The sequence below is a fragment of the Pomacea canaliculata genome, linkage group LG6, assembly GCF_003073045.1.
Source record: "Pomacea canaliculata isolate SZHN2017 linkage group LG6, ASM307304v1, whole genome shotgun sequence".
Lineage (NCBI taxonomy): Eukaryota > Metazoa > Mollusca > Gastropoda > Architaenioglossa > Ampullariidae > Pomacea > Pomacea canaliculata.
The window spans coordinates 9800361-9818702 of record NC_037595.1 but is presented as its reverse complement, the minus strand read 5'-3'; the positions used below and the strand labels follow the sequence as shown (position 1 = coordinate 9818702).

At 36.9% G+C, this 18342-nt stretch overlaps 3 protein-coding genes and 2 non-coding genes across 6 annotated transcripts in view; 4 read left to right on the top strand and 1 right to left on the bottom strand.

Moving 5' to 3' along the window:
* LOC112565838 overlaps positions 1 to 18342 on the top strand; it is a 341939-nt gene that overhangs the window by 219296 nt on the left and 104301 nt on the right. The window lies entirely within an intron of this gene.
* Positions 65 to 8991, bottom strand: LOC112565826 (E3 ubiquitin-protein ligase parkin-like). Of its 2 annotated transcripts, none has more exons than XM_025241638.1 (11): positions 8870 to 8991; positions 7765 to 8055; positions 6976 to 7123; positions 6565 to 6689; positions 5979 to 6062; positions 4988 to 5106; positions 4262 to 4398; positions 3433 to 3629; positions 3121 to 3201; positions 2868 to 2977; positions 65 to 1997 (listed from the first exon to the last, which is right to left on the bottom strand). In XM_025241638.1, exons 2-10 carry the CDS (start codon positions 8002 to 8004, stop codon positions 2906 to 2908), a joined length of 1203 nt encoding a protein of 400 aa, XP_025097423.1. In that variant the 5' UTR covers positions 8005 to 8055; positions 8870 to 8991; the 3' UTR covers positions 65 to 1997; positions 2868 to 2905. The 2 variants fall into 2 exon arrangements, with proteins under 2 accessions (XP_025097423.1, XP_025097424.1); XM_025241639.1 differs by having other exon boundaries at positions 8814 to 8944.
* On the top strand, positions 15243 to 18251 carry LOC112565832 (60S ribosomal protein L13a-like). Its single transcript, XM_025241653.1, is given in 8 exon segments — positions 15243 to 15328; positions 15618 to 15690; positions 15832 to 15897; positions 16212 to 16313; positions 16672 to 16707; positions 16710 to 16816; positions 17725 to 17847; positions 18134 to 18251. Coding segments are annotated over 8 exon segments (606 nt in total). The 5' UTR covers positions 15243 to 15310; the 3' UTR covers positions 18215 to 18251.
* On the top strand, positions 17424 to 17499 carry LOC112567389. Its single transcript, XR_003099820.1, has one exon. It is a non-coding gene; the product is annotated as a small nucleolar RNA Z195/SNORD33/SNORD32 family (small nucleolar RNA).
* Positions 17883 to 17958, top strand: LOC112567391. Its single transcript, XR_003099822.1, has one exon. It is a non-coding gene; the product is annotated as a small nucleolar RNA SNORD34 (small nucleolar RNA).

Here is an 18342-nt window from a genome sequence, read left to right as displayed (position 1 = left end):
CAAGCATAATTTAACAGTGCCCACTCTTCATTCTCATGCAGCTAGTGAAGCAATCAAACACAGATTTGATCATTCTGATTAATTTATTAGCAGTCTATACAGTGTACAGCCTATGGTTGGTGGTGGAGTGACTAAAGTTCTTGTCACCATGACCATGAGAAATGAGTGCTGCAGGTTTGTATTTCAGCTCTGACAAACCTCTCTCTGCATGTAACATTTATTTACAGGGTTTACCATCTGCAGTTTCTCCAGTACTCCAGCTTCCCCCCTTCTGCCTGTTTTATGTGCATGTACAACATTAAGATGCATTTAATGCCTACCCAGGCTGCCAAATGGATGACCTGCTGGAACAAGCCTAGGATAGGCCCAGCTGACACATCTACACCCAATTTTCTGTAACTCATGATGTCCACCCAAGGACTGAAAACAGATAAGGCACAGAAAGAGATGATGCCTTAAAAAAGTGTGCATCCATGCATCTGTGTTTGTAAAGCGCAGCTGATGAAAATATAAAATTTTGAATGCCCATCACACATTTTTTTAAACAACATATAGCTGATCATCTGCATTTGCACCAAAGACAGCAGAAGTGGACAAGATCATTGAAAACATTTTTTCACCAGTTTTTCAAGATAACAAGGGAGCCATACTCAGGAAATTTGACCGTAAATATTTTACACACAGTTGTTATCTGAATTAAACCTGTGAAATTCTGCTTTATGTTTCAAATACTGGATTATACATAATTCATGTTCAACATTCACCCTGTTGTAAATCTATAAAACACAACCTGTAAAGTCTGGAGAAAGCACTTGGTTGAAATATGTTCACACTGCAGATTGCTCTAATATATTTTTTCCAGGGTTCCGAATATTCTTCGTAAAAAATTACTTAAAAATTATTTTTAAAAAACTATTGTAAAAATTAAATTTAAATTTGAAAAAACTTATGAAATTAATGTGCAGTTTTTAGTATGAACACATGTATAAGACCACATTTTTGAAAAGCTAGTTGTTTTTAAGGGATTTTCTTCTGCTTTCCTACATGCACACAAAAATGTTTTGTGTTATGGAGTATCACTAAAGCTCTGACAGCCCCCAGTTTTGAAATATACTTCCAGTGAGTGGAAACCACTGGGTACAAAAAGGACTTTCTGGAAACTGAGGTACAGAAAAAGGATACAACTACTTTCTAATCAGAAGCAATAAGTGATCTTGTGAGACGACACTGGGTGATACAGACATTCATTCTTGTTTCCTGACAAACTTTACAATGCGTTAACAAATCTATAAAACCAAAACAGATAAATATAAAAGGACACAACAGAAATGAGACTTACAGGAATCTGAACAGGTGACAACTTTAAGTTAGAATATGTGATGTATCCAGCATAGAATTCTAACTGAAACAAAATCACAGTGTGGGAAAAAAGACCACTAAATGCTTAGATCCTAGATTTGTGCTTCAGGATCCCATGAAATGTACTGGCCTAAGATAAGCTTGCAGTGTCACTAAATTTCTATATAAAACAATGTTTAATACACTTTTTTTAAAAATACTTATCATTCAGTTTCTCTCTCTCACACACACACACACACGCTATATACCTCTCTGCACAATAGACAGGTAGATCAAATTTCTTATACTTTAGAAGGTATAATCTCATGTCTAACTTGGTTAACATTTACTTAGTGTCATTCTTCGTAAGCACCAACTAAATCATTACCCCCTTCAGGTCAGACCCACATCATCTACTTATATTCACCGGACACAAATAGAAAAATAACTTTCCCTCCCTCTCTTGTAAAGCTTGATAATTCCATCACAAAGAGTCTTAGTGGGCAATGAGACATTTTGTTCAAGTCTTTGTTATGGACAAAGCTTTCACATGCCTCAATCAAACCAGTGTGCTCCTTGGCACTGACGGTCCCACTTTTTGACACATAGCCAGCACCATTCTGCACCACATCGTGAGCACAACAAGTGCATGCAGCCACCTGTCAAAGGAAAGATTTTCATCATGGTAAAGGATATGCACAAATACAATTGTATTCAGTGGAAGGACATAAGGTAAATCACTCCTTGAAACCACCTTTTTATGTGAAAAATGTTAAAAATGATTCCTTGGATTACAGAATTTATGCACATAAGGCTCCCCAGATATCCACTTACCCTAAAAAAAATATATATTAACAAGCCTTTCCTAACCCTGTCTGAACAAACAGTTTTCTTTTGTGTACTTTTTATTTCTCTTGAGAGAAAGTCTTGTACATATTTTTCTGCCAGGTATTTAAAAAAAAACAACATAAAAAAATGAAAAATGCATAGCATAAAATGTTCATACGAGTAAAATAATACATGTATTGACACCCTCACAAAAACAGCCCACACACATTCCTACCACACCTGTGCATATTCAAATGATCTTTACCTCTTTACACCATGGTATAGAAAGAGTGCAAGAATTTTTGAAAGCTTTCAAGGAGAGACTTGTAGATTATAGATGGCAAAAATGGAATGAGCACTTGAGCGATTTAGTATGCATAGAACATACTGTTAGTGAAAACATTTAAAATATACTGTTTGCATTGGTCACATAGCATTGCAACATTCACGTACTTTTTTTCCTGAGCATTGTGATATGGTTTTAAGCATATTTTTGCAGCACATCTTTCTTATTTCACTGAAACATTAATCTTTGCATTACCATCCTTTTGCTTCTCTTCCATATGGCATAGGAAATGTATTTCCTAGTTCACCATACTGCACTTGGAAACATAAAAGTATATTCACAGGTAAATCAGTCATGTTTTAAAAACAATTGTACAAGAGAGGAGTGGCTCTTAACAACTGAAAAAGACCCTCACCATTCCTCTCCGTAGGAACATCACAACCAGGGCACCTTTTAGTTGTGGTTTCTATCGTGGGCTGACTGTCGCTCCCATCTAGCTCTCTCGGCTCGTTGAGGGTCACTGAACTATCGAAACACAAAATATGGCAACTGTCACAAACATCACATATACATACTTTCAGCATCTACAAAAATACAAGTATGCATGCATGCACACATGGACACACACTCTCTAAAAAGTATGGAAATATATGTAATAATATTTATACCTGAAAAGACTGTGATGCAGACAAGTTATTGGCACAATCACCTTCATGCGCCTGTTCTTCACAATGTCGACAGAACACAAACTGAAAAATGAAAGTCGGTAATAAAAAAAAAAAAATTCCTCGAGCAAACTAACTTGAAGCAAGACAAAAACTTTGTAATGGTTTAATAATGGTTAAAAATTTTCAGAGGAGGTTTAAATTATCATATAAACAAGAATAAAAATTTTAAATACTGCAAAAGTAAAACCTCAAGCTGTTTTAAAAACTAGTTCACTGCAAAGGTGACTGACAGTGTTTAGCCAATGTTTTCACCTTGCAGTAAGGGCACACAGCTCTGGTTCCTTCAGTCTCCATAAGGAATACCTGACCACAGGAAGGCTGAGGGCAGTATATGCCACCATCTGCCCTCACACACTCCTCAACACCAAAGTCCTTGTACCTTTCATACTCTGCAGGCTCCAGCACACAGAAGTGATGCTGCTCTTGAATGAAAGAATCTGGACAGCGTTCTGCAAATTTAACATTGCACAATGATTGCCGGGGTCAAACAGATCGGTTTTAATGATTTTTTTAAAAATGTTTATCTTAACAATAAGAGGGTAAACTCTCACTGGTGTATAACATGTTTAATCAATTTAAGTAAACATTGTAAGTTAAATCTTTCATGAAAAGTAAACTCAGCAGTCTCACTTAATATTTTGTTCAAACAAGCCTAATCAGATACTGCTGTAAGGTCCACAAAGAATACAATGCTTTAAAAAATGGATTAAATACTCATATACTGTTCATCAAATATGGTCATTGTTTCAAACTTTTAAAGCAGGTTTATAGCAATTCTATTGTTATTACAAATGCACTATAGAACCCATTTCAACGAGTACTATGCATCCATTTGAGTTGAGGGTTGGTAGGGGGGATCTAATTTTCAAGAATGAGTAAGGAGATTATTTTTTGATGTTAGGTTTCCTAATAACCAACTGGCAAGGCTTTAACAGCATGGAAAACTATCAAGCTCAGTACTAAAGCATCCAAGATGTTCTGATGTATCCTGATATTTCAATTCTTGAGTCCAAGCAGATAATAATATAACGCAGATAAAGAATTTATTTTTCAAAAGTCCAATGTGTATTGCAGTGATTACCAGGACAGGGAAGAGTGTACCCGAACTGTACATTATGTACAAATTGTCGCTCTCTTAGGCGTATAGAGCAGTACGTCTTGAAGCACTGAAGACACATGACATGGGCTGCTGCACATGGAAAAACCACCACACAACTCCTAATACACACACACACGCACACACATACACACACGTATTACATGCTGGGGAATAATAAATCATTTTTTTATAAGCTCCTCTGTCTCTGTGTGCTTGTATTTCTGTAGGTTTGTCTGCCATCAGGCTGTACATAATTATCAGTATGCATCTGTGTGTCTTTGTTAATTCTGTTTATTGCAACCCTGGTTGTGTGCATGGCTGTCTGTCCTTTTTGTTCACGTGTCTACACAACTCTTTTTCCTCTGCCTGTCTCTCATTTACATTGAGATGAAGGACAGGGATACACAAAATTAAAATATTGTTATATACCAGGTCCACTCTACCTTCCAATTTATATAAAAACAAAACAGATGTTTAATAAAACTCCAACTGCATTACTGGGCCCTTATATCTTGTTCAAAAGTCTTTTGCACACCCAGACAATAAAGGCAGGTATTATTAGTGAAACAAAAGTGAAAAAAAGAGATAAATATTATGAATAAACATTGTATAGTGTTGGGGTGCTACAAGAAGAATTAAAAGCCATGCAAAAGGGGAAAATTTACTCTAATGGACTAACATAATTGTCTGAGCTGCTTAATTTCTTACAGCACGTCAGCACATGTGATGCAAGGTATGCAGCGGCGATTGGGTCGGATATGCCGCAGCACCACTGCTGTGTGATCAGGATTACCAAAGTGTTGCTCAGCACACTTGAAATAAAATACCTGTAGAATGGAAATTAAAAGTGAGACCTCATAGCTACACTTATGTTCAAATTTTTATTGTGTCACTCCTAGATCTTCTTAAATAAATTTTTTTTATTTATGCGGTTTTCTGAAAATTAGGTGGTTTGGGTGGGGTTGTTATATCCCTTGCAAGAATAAGGCGATGCATCTATGTTCCTTGTGTATACAACTTCCAAGGCAGAACGAACATTGTAAGATGAAGACGAGTGGTGACAAAGAAAATACTTCTTGTGGAAAGTGGAAAGCAGCCAGATTGAAGGAATATTTGTGAGCCTGTGAATTAAATTTTAGTGGGAAAAAAGCTGTCTGTCCATACTCTCACATATGGTTTCTTAGGGTCTCTACTTCCCATGATGTTTGCAAAACAAAAGCGAGTAATACAGAGTTTATGGTGAGTGGATACAAAAATTTCACCATGAAATTTCTCACTGGTGCTAAGGACTATACCTGTACATAACATGTTTATCATGATGAATTCATGGAGTTCATAGAATTATATATATTTTCTGTTGTCCAATTTTTTAATATTATTATTCAGAAGCCGTTCCACGATTCACAGAATTCCAAAACTGTGTCATTTATTACTATGTGATGTTATGCTAGTTTGAAAAGCCCCCACAATTCTATTAGCCCAAGGGTCTGCATCCCACTAGCGCTTGGACTGGTTAATTGACAATGCTAATTCTTTGGATGCTTTAAGCTAGTGGTGATCTCAACATTGTAAACAAGCATGTCAGAGAACTGAAGGAAATTGAAGACATGATCAAAGAGCATTGATGAAGACTGAAGCAAAAAAAAAGTGGGGTGATCATCAAGACTGCAGGATAGAAATTTGAGAAAAGAAGACTGACTGGCACACAGTCGTGACACTGCAGAGATTGGCAGGTAGCTGAAAGTTGACCTGCCATCAACACATCCTCCCACCTTCTTGGATCCTGCAAAACATTCAGAAAGCCACATTTAGCTAAATCTTTAATTCCATAGCAATGTGCATGCTAAAATATACTTTCTTTAATCTTTCTCTTACCACCTCTCTCATAATTTTAAATTCAGTTCTTCCCCGATTTCTCAACTGTTCAGTACATGCTTATCTTCTAGTATTCACTTGCATATATATATACACATACACAGACACACAAACAGTTAAATGAAGATTCTATGAAGATAGCCATAGAATGTTATAAATATCCAAATATTCTATAAACCGGTTATCGCAGTTTTCTGTGATGACTAACACTTTAATATGGAAACTTGGTTAAATCCATCTTATTAAGGCATAGCGTTCAACTTCATGATAAGAAAAGCAGTCCCATGAAAGACAGTTTGAATGACAGAGTCAATAGTGACACCATGCATAAAATAGCTGAAGTGTCTTATTGACATTTCTATCTCTCAGATAAACTATGTTTTCCAAAAACCTGTTACTGAGAAATTTACCTCTTGTACAAGGATAGCACCATCCCCACAAATGCTACATTTTACACGTAGTCGGCCTGGTTTCACTTCTCGACACAACTTGCAATACACAAAGTACTGATCTTTCAGTAGGGCATTTTCTGCTACTGTAATAATACAAGAAGAAGTGCATGAGATAGAAGCAGAATTCATTTATTTGCCAAGCAACATTGCACAAGAAACATGTCTTAATAATGGCACCACTTACTCAACAAATACCAATCACACACCCCCCACACTTAGAATAATATAAGACAACATCATTCTTCTCCAGTTTGCAATCTTAACTGAACTGTCAACAACAAGAATTATCAAAATTTATTGCATGACTGCCCACCCAGCAACCCTTCCTTCACCCCCAAATACACACAAAATATAATATTATACACAAACCTGCAGGTAAAGCTGGCACACGATGGAGAGTTTGCCTCTCCTCTACTACTTCCCTGGGTGCTGCTGGTTCCTCCACTTGATCTTCAGACCTCCCTGAACCCCTGTGTCTGATTGCAAACAATATGCTCTCCATGCCAACACCTATATCCTGATATGTCAAAATGAACATAAGAAATAAAGTGAATTCCAGTTTGCTGATTACTTTTACATCCAATCTCCTTCCCAAAATCAAACTTCCCCCATTGATATTAAAGACTTCAAAACACACACACACACACACGCACGGACACACATTCACTTTTGCTCACATTCAGCAGGATTTACATGATATATAATAATAATAATGATGATGATTTCTACAGCACCTTTCTCAACCATTAAGCTGAACTCAAAGTGCTTTACACAAAGAACACCGCATTATACAAAACAGCATACAGTTAGCAATTCTGGAATCACACAAGGAAATATGAGGAAGTGTCCCATGGTGGTTGAGTAAGCTAGCATAGGTTTTGTTCCATTGATCTTATCTAACAGTATCAAAGTAATAGGTGTGTATATATAAAACATTAACTTGATTATGATGATATAAGAAATAAATTTCAATATATATAGAAAGAATCTTTCCCCTTTTGAATGTAGTAAACAGTTCTTGCATATAAAGTTTCCAGAATAACTGGAAGTCCAGCTGTCAGTGGCAAATGATCAGATTCTAATCCTACTGAGACTGGTGTTTCCTATATCAGGATTGAGTTAATCTACAAATAGTACAAATTTTAAGCAAGATCTGACCTCAATACTCATGTCATCTGTTAGCACTCTGCCACCAAGAATGACCTTCACTTCGGACAGCGGGATAATGAAATCACGAGCCAGCTTGTTTCTCAACTCTGCTACAGTGCACGATCGATCCAATTCATAAGCTGTCTGCTGCTGCTCATACTTGATGCTGACCATGATGGTTGAGTGAACAGCCCCCGACAAGCCTTGAGTTCTTCCAGACGACATGAGAGAATACAGTTTTGCCAGCATGCTTGCTAGCGACACAGATGTGCTCTGAAGAACATAGTGCCTATAAATTATCTGCAATGGAGCAGATAAAAACAAACAAAGAAATGTTTATCTTGTGCAGCCATAAATAGTGGATCAATTACATGTTGTCTGTATTTTTGTTGACTACGGGCATAACAGATGAATGCTGTGAAAATGTGAGTCTGCTTCTTATCCATATCAAAAAGGGGATCTTTGTAGTCAGGTGGTTGGTGCACTTGATTCCGAGAACCTACACATGCCTGTCAATGGAACCCCCCCCCCCTTTTCACACTCAGCAGAGACCTCATTTTCTGGGAAGGTAAGGTGGCTGAAGGAAAAAGTTTACAATTTTCTTGTATGTAACATCCCCACTATGCTAGATTTTGTTTTTAGTTTGTAGCAAATGTTTGAGTGGATATATAGTTTGTAGACAGTTTGAAAAAAAAATGGAGTGAATTATGAGTAGACCATGAATTGTAAATGTAGTCTACTGTTTACATTGCTACACTGATAACGATCTCTGAACAAAAACAAACTTAATGACTGACATTCTTAAGTGAAGTCCAATATTATATAATTCCTGATAAAATATATGTACACACACACACTTAAACCAGTTGGCAACAGTGTATTGGAATACATGGTTTATGAAAAAAGCAATTTTAACAGTATCTCGGTCAGATGGTGACTAATAAGTTTGATTTACTCGTGCCAAGGACGTGTATATAGGGACATTAGTTCGTGCTCGTGCTGATTAGGAGGTACGTATATAGCATGCTATCAGAGATTCATTGCAGTTTGTAAATTACCTTTTTAGACTTTCACCTTTAAGAGACTACAGTTCTAAGATGCCACATCAAATTACCTCTCACGTAAAGTCTTTCATTACATATCAATCCAGCTTCTCCGATGACACAGATTAACGTTCCCACCTGCACGTATTTATTTATGTACGTCGCCGTCACCTGTATATAGAGTTAGTTCCCTTTACCAGACCAGCGAAATCAAGTTTCGTTTTCAAAGTGTACGTCGCCGTTCAATAACTGACATTGAAATAAATCTAGAAAATATGCACAAATGTTTCAGGTCTTACATCAAGCAAAATAATATTAGTAAGAAATATGTGATAATTAATATTGAATAGTTTTTTTCTTCTTATTGGGTCTGGGATAGACGACGATCACGGAGAGATTATATAATGGTTAAGATGTCGATCCAAGTTGAAGGTCGCCATTAAACATGATGGCGCTGTTTTTAGGTGGTAGGGGTTTCGGAAAAGCACTCAACGCACTCGTTGAAAATGGGCTTCGTGTTCCGTCAGCACTCTACCATAAAAATGTAACGTATTTATCACAGCTTACCTAGGAAAAGTATTATAAGTGATGTGTAATATAATATAATGTAATCCAGCCGTTATGAATATACAGCTACTCGTGTTTCTTAGTCTGTGTAAACTGCGTACTACGTCTTTCGTGTTTCTCGCTCTCATTTCTGCCCTTTTCAGATTGTTTTTCTTGGCATTTGCGTACATAAAGTTAAATGCAAAGGCACGTTAACTCATATATGTAGACTTTTGTGTTAAGTAATTTAATTATGCACAGCTACCAGCTTTACTTTTAATTGTTTTTTTCGATGTGAAATGTCAATAATATAGGCGTATTTTGGAACGACAATATTTGAACATACTACAAGTGGTCAAACCCAGATAAGATAATAAAGTAAATGTTGCATACAATGTAAGAAAAAAATCGCCGTTAATCTACAGCCATTTTATTATACCAGATTCATCTTAACGAGGTATAAGTGGTCATCAAAGATCACCTTGTATTCAGGTTAACTTTTCATGTTTTTGAATCTGAAGTTTGTTATAATCCACATACACTTATCACGATAATTAAGGTAGATATTAAGTAGCTAGTGACCAAACCATTTGGGACAGGATGAAAGCCCTTTTTTTTAAGTTTTTCACCTGTTTACAAGCGAAATTCTGATTTTGGATACTTTCTCTGTGTTGTTTTACTTGCAGGTAATTGATCACTATGAAAACCCTCGCAATGTAGGATCACTTGATAAAAATGATAAACGAGTTGGTACTGGACTGGTTGGAGCTCCAGCATGTGGTGATGTTATGAAACTGCAGGTAACATTTTAGTGACATGTACTTATTAAATGTGGTGTGAAGGTTTTTTTGGTCTTATTTCTTTTCATCCCCATGGATATCTTTTAATGATGGTGGAACCCATGATGCATATTGTTGTTTTATAAAGATTACTTTATATGCTTTTTATATGGTGAAATCTACACCATTTCAGATCAAGGTAGATGAAAATGGAAAAATTGTCGAGGCAAAGTTCAAGACCTTTGGATGTGGTTCAGCCATTGCTTCAAGTTCCCTTGCCACAGAGTGGGTTAAAGGCAAGACGGTAGGTGCTTTTTAATGCTTTTTATTGTTGTGTAACTTTCAAAAGGCCTGGAAAATAATATTGTTTTTCAACATAGGTCATCAGAATGGTTGGTTTGAAGATTATTACCTAAAAAGGTGCTCAAGCTAGTCATTCAATTTATGTGCAAACTTTTAATGTACAATCAGTGTCTGCTGTTTATTAGATTGGTGGAAAACGTTGTAGAAGGAATTTGCTTTTCGATTATTTTTAAAGATTTCATCTTGTAGAGGTGTCTTGTTTAAAATTCCTCCAGTTTTTGCAGGGAGTAATCTCATAATTCCTCCAGCTCCCTCACCCAAACCTTTTTCTGTGTATACATTATTTTAGAGAGTATTGTACTCTTTGTTTTAAAATTTGCAGACAGAAGAGGCACTGAAGATTAAGAATACAGACATAGCTAAGGAACTGAATTTACCCCCTGTGAAACTACATTGCTCAAGTAAGTGCTTCTGTTTCACTTCAGCAGAGTCTTACAAAGCATTCCAGCTATGCATGGCATCAACACTTGTAAAGACAGAAAGAGCTGGCTTGCAAATGAAAACGAGTGGACTCGTTGTTTTTGCAGGACTTGCTCACAACCGTCCAAAAAAAGGTTTAGCTTGCAAGTCTTATTGACAGCTGCATCTATTTGACCATCCTTCTGATGACTAGTACTGGTGGACCAGCATAAGCATTTGTCATTTGGTACCTGTCAAGGGATGGGGACATGGCCTAGTGGCAACAACCACAAGGGCTTCCACCTACTCAAAACCCTCACCAGTGAGGGCCAGCAGTAATTGTCTTTGCAATCGAAGATAGAAAGGGTCACCAGCTTTCAGATGACAAAGCAGTCTTAGACCAATAAATGGGGTGCTACTGTTGATGGACCCCAATATCCTCCAGGAAACAAATGAAAACCCAGATGACATGCAAGTCCTAAGGGAAGACGTCAAATTGGCGATTCAGAGCCTGAAAGGAGGTAAATCTCTGTGGATAGACAATGTCCCAGTGATCAAAGGTGGCATAAGAGATAGCGAAGGGGCTTACCACACTGTTTTGGAAGATATACGCAATCAAACAGTGGCCACGAGAGTGGATGCAATCGCTGGTCATACCCCTGCCTAAGAAGGGTAACAGGAGGCTTTTCTTATATCGAATGATAAGCCTGGTTAGTCGCCCAAATAAAGTTATTCTGAATAGTGGTCCAGAATATCTTAACTCTGCTTGCACAGGAGCTGCTTGCATAAGAACAGATCAAATTCCAGGCTGGCAGAAGCACTGTTGAACAAGTCTTCAAAAGTCAGGTCCTCATCAAAAGTACCTACAGCATGGGAAGGATTTGTACCATAACTTGACTCCAAGAAGGCCTTTAATAGAGTGTGGTATAAGGGGCTATGAATGTGCTACATACATTCATTATGGAAGAAGGCACTGTATAATGGCTCCAGGGGCTCATTATCTTTAAAAACCCATGATGGTTAGTATGTGTTAGGGCTGCCTAACAAAGAAAATCATGTGGGATACACTCCAGCACCACCAAACCTCTTTGTCGATCAGGAGGAGGCCAATTGCTAACCCCCGCTTTGCTGATGACATCAATCTGATGGCAGGCAGCAATAGCAAGTTACATGCCCTCGCAGACAAACTTGCTGCCGGTGTGAGCACATACGGATGGAAATCAGCACGGACAAAAGCAAAGCCCTGGTAAACACTGCAATCAGAGCGGCAGATTCAAGCATTGGAAATGTAGTGCTACAGGAGACTTCTTTGGATATCCTACAAGGATCTAAAGATGAATGACTTCATCCACAGCCTAATTACCTGCTTGCTAGGTCCCCAAGAGCCTCTGCTTGCCACTGTCAAGTGACAGAAGCTAGTGTGGTTTAGTCATGTCATACGACATGATACACTGCTGAAGATTATTCTCCAGGGTTACATTGAAGGAGTGGAATGACTGTCCTTTGGGAGACTTTCTCTCATGGGCGCATGACCAGCCCTGCTAGCATCAGTTCACCCAACCTGTGTACCACTGTGTTTTCCACATGAATGGTACCTCCGGTACTAGTTAACGGATGTGAAGAAAAAGAAGACCTGTCAATGGGTGAATGAAAAAAAGAATTGTTTGCTATATTTCTTTGTGAAAACTTCTACACACCTCAAAAGAGGTCTTAATGAGAAAGGAGTTTGACTATTCCTGAGTTTTCAAATAATGCTTCCGTTTTATGCTTAACCAGGTTTGGCAAGGTGTGAAAATCACAGGAAACTGTTTTTACTGCAAATGTTCAAGTCTTTGGAATATTTGTCAACTTGCTATGTGGAAACTAGTTTTCCAATACATTGCCAGTACATTTTAATACAATGGGACTTTGAGACACTTCCGAGGTTTTATGCCTTGACACTTTGCCCATTTAAGAATGACCTTAATGTTAAATGTAGGACAAATGTCTGGTTTTATACAGAAAAATGAAGCATTTCTTAGTTTATTTACTCAAATTCCGGTTTAGTTTTTTTCCTCCCAATCCCCCCTGCCACTTCTACCATCCAAGCAGTTGTCACACTTTTGCATGCTGTTCAGAAACCTATATGAACATAATTTTTAAATCCAAGGTCTACAACCTGTACCTATAATTACAATTAGCTTTAGGTACAGATACTAATAGAAAGCGACAGAGTTTGAATAGATAGACTTTCAAATCTAGCTGTTAAACTCATTTTTTCTAAAATTGTCGTGTTCAGTTTATTCTTCATGCTTTTCATTTAGACCCTTAAATGTTAACTATGCATTATTCTTGCCGCTATTATCAAGTTTATTTGTTCACAAGTTTGTTATATTTTTCTTTTTCCTTTAATGGATGATTTTATTCGGTTTAGCAACGCATACTCATAAACATTTTGGACCATGAGAAAACATTCTTTTCTATCTTTTGTACTTGCTTCAGTGCTGGGTTTTGACAGTGGGGTTCTTTTTGTGGTTGCAGTGCTTGCGGAAGATGCCATCAAGGCTGCTCTTAATGACTATAAAGTGAAAAACCAAGATGATGGTTCAACACAGAAGGAATCTGTTTCAGGCTAATCTTAGATAAAAGCAAATGTGCATTTGTTAAAACTCAGTGACTAGTGTCTTTTTAAATTTGACTACTTGGGCAAATAAAATAGAATCTCTAGGTTCATGGCCATGTGAAAATCTCTCAACTTTATCAGCTGCAGATAATTGGAATAATTTATTGTATAATTTGCTCCATGTCTGTACTTCTCTGTTGGCTTGGAGGATATTGCTAAAGAATCCATTGTATTCGGTAACTTGCTAGATGGCACCTATTTTCAACAAATACATTTCAAGATAATTTAAAAGGTTAAAATAAAAATTTTTTTGCAAGTCATTAAGTCTCCATATCTTGAACAGCATGCAGATTGTATATTGGTACCAGAGAGGGAAGTTTGAATGCTCAATGTTGGTGAATTATGTATCTATTGATAAACGGGGTTAATATTCTATTCCAGCTGCTTAAACTGTTTGTATAATTTTGTTATCATTTCATAAGGAGTATGTCACATCAACTTGTGGGCCACCTGCCTAAGAAAATGCATATCAGGGTTTGTTAATTTTAAATTTATCTCATTTATTGAATAGATATGCTGCTATTACTTCCTTGAATAATTTATGATGAATACCAGTATTTTGCTTGAATAGAATATAATTTTTTCCCCTAGCGTTATATTTTGTGTATTCAGTAGTATTAAAATGAAAAAATGTCTAGTATGTTTATGACTTAGTTGATGTGGCATTTTGGAATTGCTTATCTGTGCAATTGTTTCACAGAATCTTAACAATGATGAGATATAAAACACTTGTGTTGCAAGTTCAAAATGGTTAACCACACATATTTTGTACCACACTTTTGATATCAACTGTCAGCAGCTGGAAATCTGCCTGGCCAGAAAAGAGAAATTTTCTTTCCCTTTTGGTTAATAAATTTCTTGATATTGAAAATCCTACACTAACAATTTGTAATATGAATTATGCTTCAAGTCAAAGGCACTAAGGGCAAGAAAGGAAACAATTGAAATGTCATAGTATATTTCTGTTTTCAGATGAAAGGGAAAAAATGCATGTTTATGTTGCTTCCTTTACCTTCACATTGTATAACTGTGCCTGTGCATCTTTAAGAGAGGCACAACACATAAATGTACAAAGATAATGACTAAATAATAAAGACGTCTGATTAGTGCATTTGTCATTTCTTGCCTTGGTGTCTGAATGCTGATTACACAACAAAGCAAGAGCGAACAGTAAATTAAAACGCGGTGAACATTGGCGATAATATGGTTAGTAGCATTCATCATTGTCATAACATTATGAGGAATTCTATTCACTGCATTCGCTCGACTAAAATAATTATGGTCCCACTAACAAAATAAAATCGAATTTTCGTTCATGAAAAGTTTGCTTTTTTTTCAGCTGTCCATTAGTTTTACGAGCATTTAAGAAAATGTTAAGGAGTTAAAGAGCTAGTCCATTAACCTGTCGGCCGTTTTTTTTTTTTCCTTATTCTGATGATTGCAGATGCAACTGCTAGTTGTGTAACGTAGTGTTAACGATTTAGTTGGGCTACGATATACTCGCATATTTAACAGTAGATTCTTAAGCTTCTAAAATCTACTCAGGTAGACCAGACTATTATTTCTAGAATGTAAAAATATACCCACCCACCCACCCCAAAAAAAAATGTACAAACCTAACTTGTAAATAGATCGACATAATTTAATTACGAAGGAAATCACACTATACTTCTTGCCAAGTTATCTCCCCTAAAAGGGATGACGTCACATCCTTTCGGCCACCCTGGAGGAAGTGTGTAGGACCCTTTCATTTTCTTTCCAACATGGGGTTTCAGACCAAAGTGAGTGTTGCCGATCGTTGTTAGATTGTTTTTGCCTTCATGTAATAACATTGATGAAACTTTGAACTTTTTAAAGCCATTTTGTCAGATATGTATGCTTGATAATAATGTTTATATAATTTGCTTGTTTTATATAAAAATATAGCATTAATTTGTATTCCATCGGTTAGTTCAACTCGACGCGTGGTGCCCAGTGGAAACAACTTATCGCCTTCTAGACCTGTTTATTCGCTTCCTTAAGTACACCACTGACTTCAAAAATTGTAAAATGCTGCTCTTTTAATTTCAGCCTCTTATCCTAGATGCTCGTGGGCATCTTCTGGGGCGACTAGCAGCCATCGTCGCGAAAACGCTTTTGCAAGGTTTGAACTTTATTGCCTTAGTTCGGTCGTAGATCGCCTGTTCGCAAAATTCACAATATGAATAAAGCATCTTTATCCTGATAAAGATTAATAATTGACTTGTGTACTTCGTATGTTTTAGAAATCGTTTCGCATTTGCAGGTCAGAGAGTGGTTGTAGTGAGATGTGAAGGGATAAACATCTCTGGCAACTTTTACAGAAACAAACGTGAGTTATTGTATTTTATACGTCAAGCTAAATGGCTGAAGATCCCCTCCGTGCATTCTGTCTATCACTGTTACACCAACTACCTCGTCAGACATTTGACGGTTGAAAATGAATATTATGTGGAAAGTGATTATATCAAGCTATTAGTGTGCTTCCAATGATGTTAACTATCTTACCTACATTGTCTGAAATAGACGTGAAGGAACTTACATTTCTGAGAGAAGCATATTTTCTTAATGTTGCTGTTCACAAAAATTTAACACATGAACATTAGTCAGTAAAGATTTATATATATTTTTTTGTCCAATCAACAGTAAAGTTTCTCAACTATCTGAGAAAACGATGCAACGTGAAGCCAGCTCGTGGTCCCTTTCACTTCCGAGCTCCAAGCAAAATGTTCATGCATGTTGTCAGAGGTGAACTTTGTTTTTGAGGTAGATTAATTGCTTACTGTGCTTTACAGCAGTGTTCATGATGACTTAACCTTACCTACATTGAAGTTCTTTGTGAAATAAATTATGAGTCTGAAGCACTGCAAATCTGTGATAGATTTTCTACAGTATAGCTGTACAGTTCGTTAAAAGTACCCTTAAATTTTGTCATGCGTTCCAATGTCAGCTATTTAACTGCAATTAAAAGTTACTTGGCTTGCCTCTATCCACTCCTTCACCCCCATTGTTCTCTGGGTTTGCTTGTGTTAAATAAAACTACACTTGGCAATAAAAGCAAGAAATCGTTTGAATCCGTTGAACTTGATTGTATTTTTCAATGAAGGTATGCTTCCACACAAAACTGCCCGTGGTAAGGAGGCTTAGAGCGACTCAAGGCATTTGAGGGTGTCCCTCCTCCCTACGACAAGCAGAAGCGGCTGGTGGTTCCTTCAGCTCTTCGTGTTCTACGTCTTGGTCAGAATCGCAAGGTACTTCTAGTGACTTTAGCTGGTTTATAAGGTAAATAACATCACTGATAAAAGCAGCTCACTAGCTCATTCCCAATCTTGAAAATAAGTTTGCAGCTGCTTGTCAATGATGAATTTCCACAGCGCATTGAGTGTACAATGAAAAGAACTCACATGCACTACCATCTGAAGGCAACAGCAGCATTGGTTTATAAGTGGTAATCTGGTTGCTGGCATATGGTATCAAGGGTCAACAGTGTGGATCTTTCACCATAAGTGCTTAACGGTTTTCTCAGCAGTTCTATTCCTATAGAGTTTATACTTGCGGATGCAAACATCTTTGTAACAAATCAGTTATCTTGATCGATCGAGTTAAAAGCGTGTCCTAAATTTTCAAAACAAGTGTGCATGTTAAAAGTTCGACAAAATGACTTCACTAAGGGAAATGCTTTTGTTTGCGCTCTGGTTCTTACCTTTGTGACATTGCATTCGTCAGAACTTAGGAACGTAGATCAGAAGTGTTTTGTTTGAGAAAGATTATATTCTTTTTAAAACTACATCCAATCTTAGTGTATTGATCCACACTTTGCTGTTTACTAGGAAAAAGAATTTGGAGGGTATCTTGTGGCAGTCGTGTGATGATTACCCACAATGTATTGATGATTGCATGAAAATATCTTACATGCACTACCATCTGAGGGCTGCTTCTGTTGGTATTCTAGATTATAATTGCTGTCTGATCCTGAGTGATGTCATAAAAAAGGTTATATTTTAAAGCCTTAAAATTCATTGAAACTTTATTTCAAGCTTTATGAATATAATTTCTTTTCCTGATTATGTCTGGTGCAAGTAGTGTTTATATTTGCTGCCAGTCACATCTTGACTTTTACCATCTGATTTTGTTTGTAATGTACTTTTTGTCTATACAGTATTGTGATCTGAACCGCCTGTCACATGAAGTTGGCTGGAAGTACCAGAAAGTCATAAGCACTCTTGAGGCCCGCCGCAAGGTCAAAGCTGCACAGTTCCACGCACGCAAATGCAAAGTGGAGGTATGTGGATTTTAATGACTTTTTTGAGTCCATTGATCTTCCTATGATGTATTTTAAAAATTACCTACATTGTCTGAATACATTTGATTGTATTTTTATCTGATGGAAGATCATGACTGTCTTGCATAATAATAAGTTAATTTAAATAACACAACCCCAACATCAAAGGCAAAATAATAATTATGCTAAGTGATGAAAAGTGATTGTGTTTTCTTGAAAAATTTGCCTTTTAATATGGCCATTTGTGTTTCATTTTAGCTTTAACTGGGATCACATTTTATTTCAGAACCTGCGAGAGCAAGCTAAAAAGAATGTGGCACCTAAAGTGAAAGAATATCAAGCCATCATTGAGAGTTACGGATACTGAACTCTTTGTGTTGAATTAAATCATCTCTGACTATTCATTGTTGGTTCTAGCTTTCTTATGTAAGATTTGCAATGGTTCTGATGGAGCAGTATTGAAAATGAAAGGGGAAAAGCAACGTAGAGCTCATA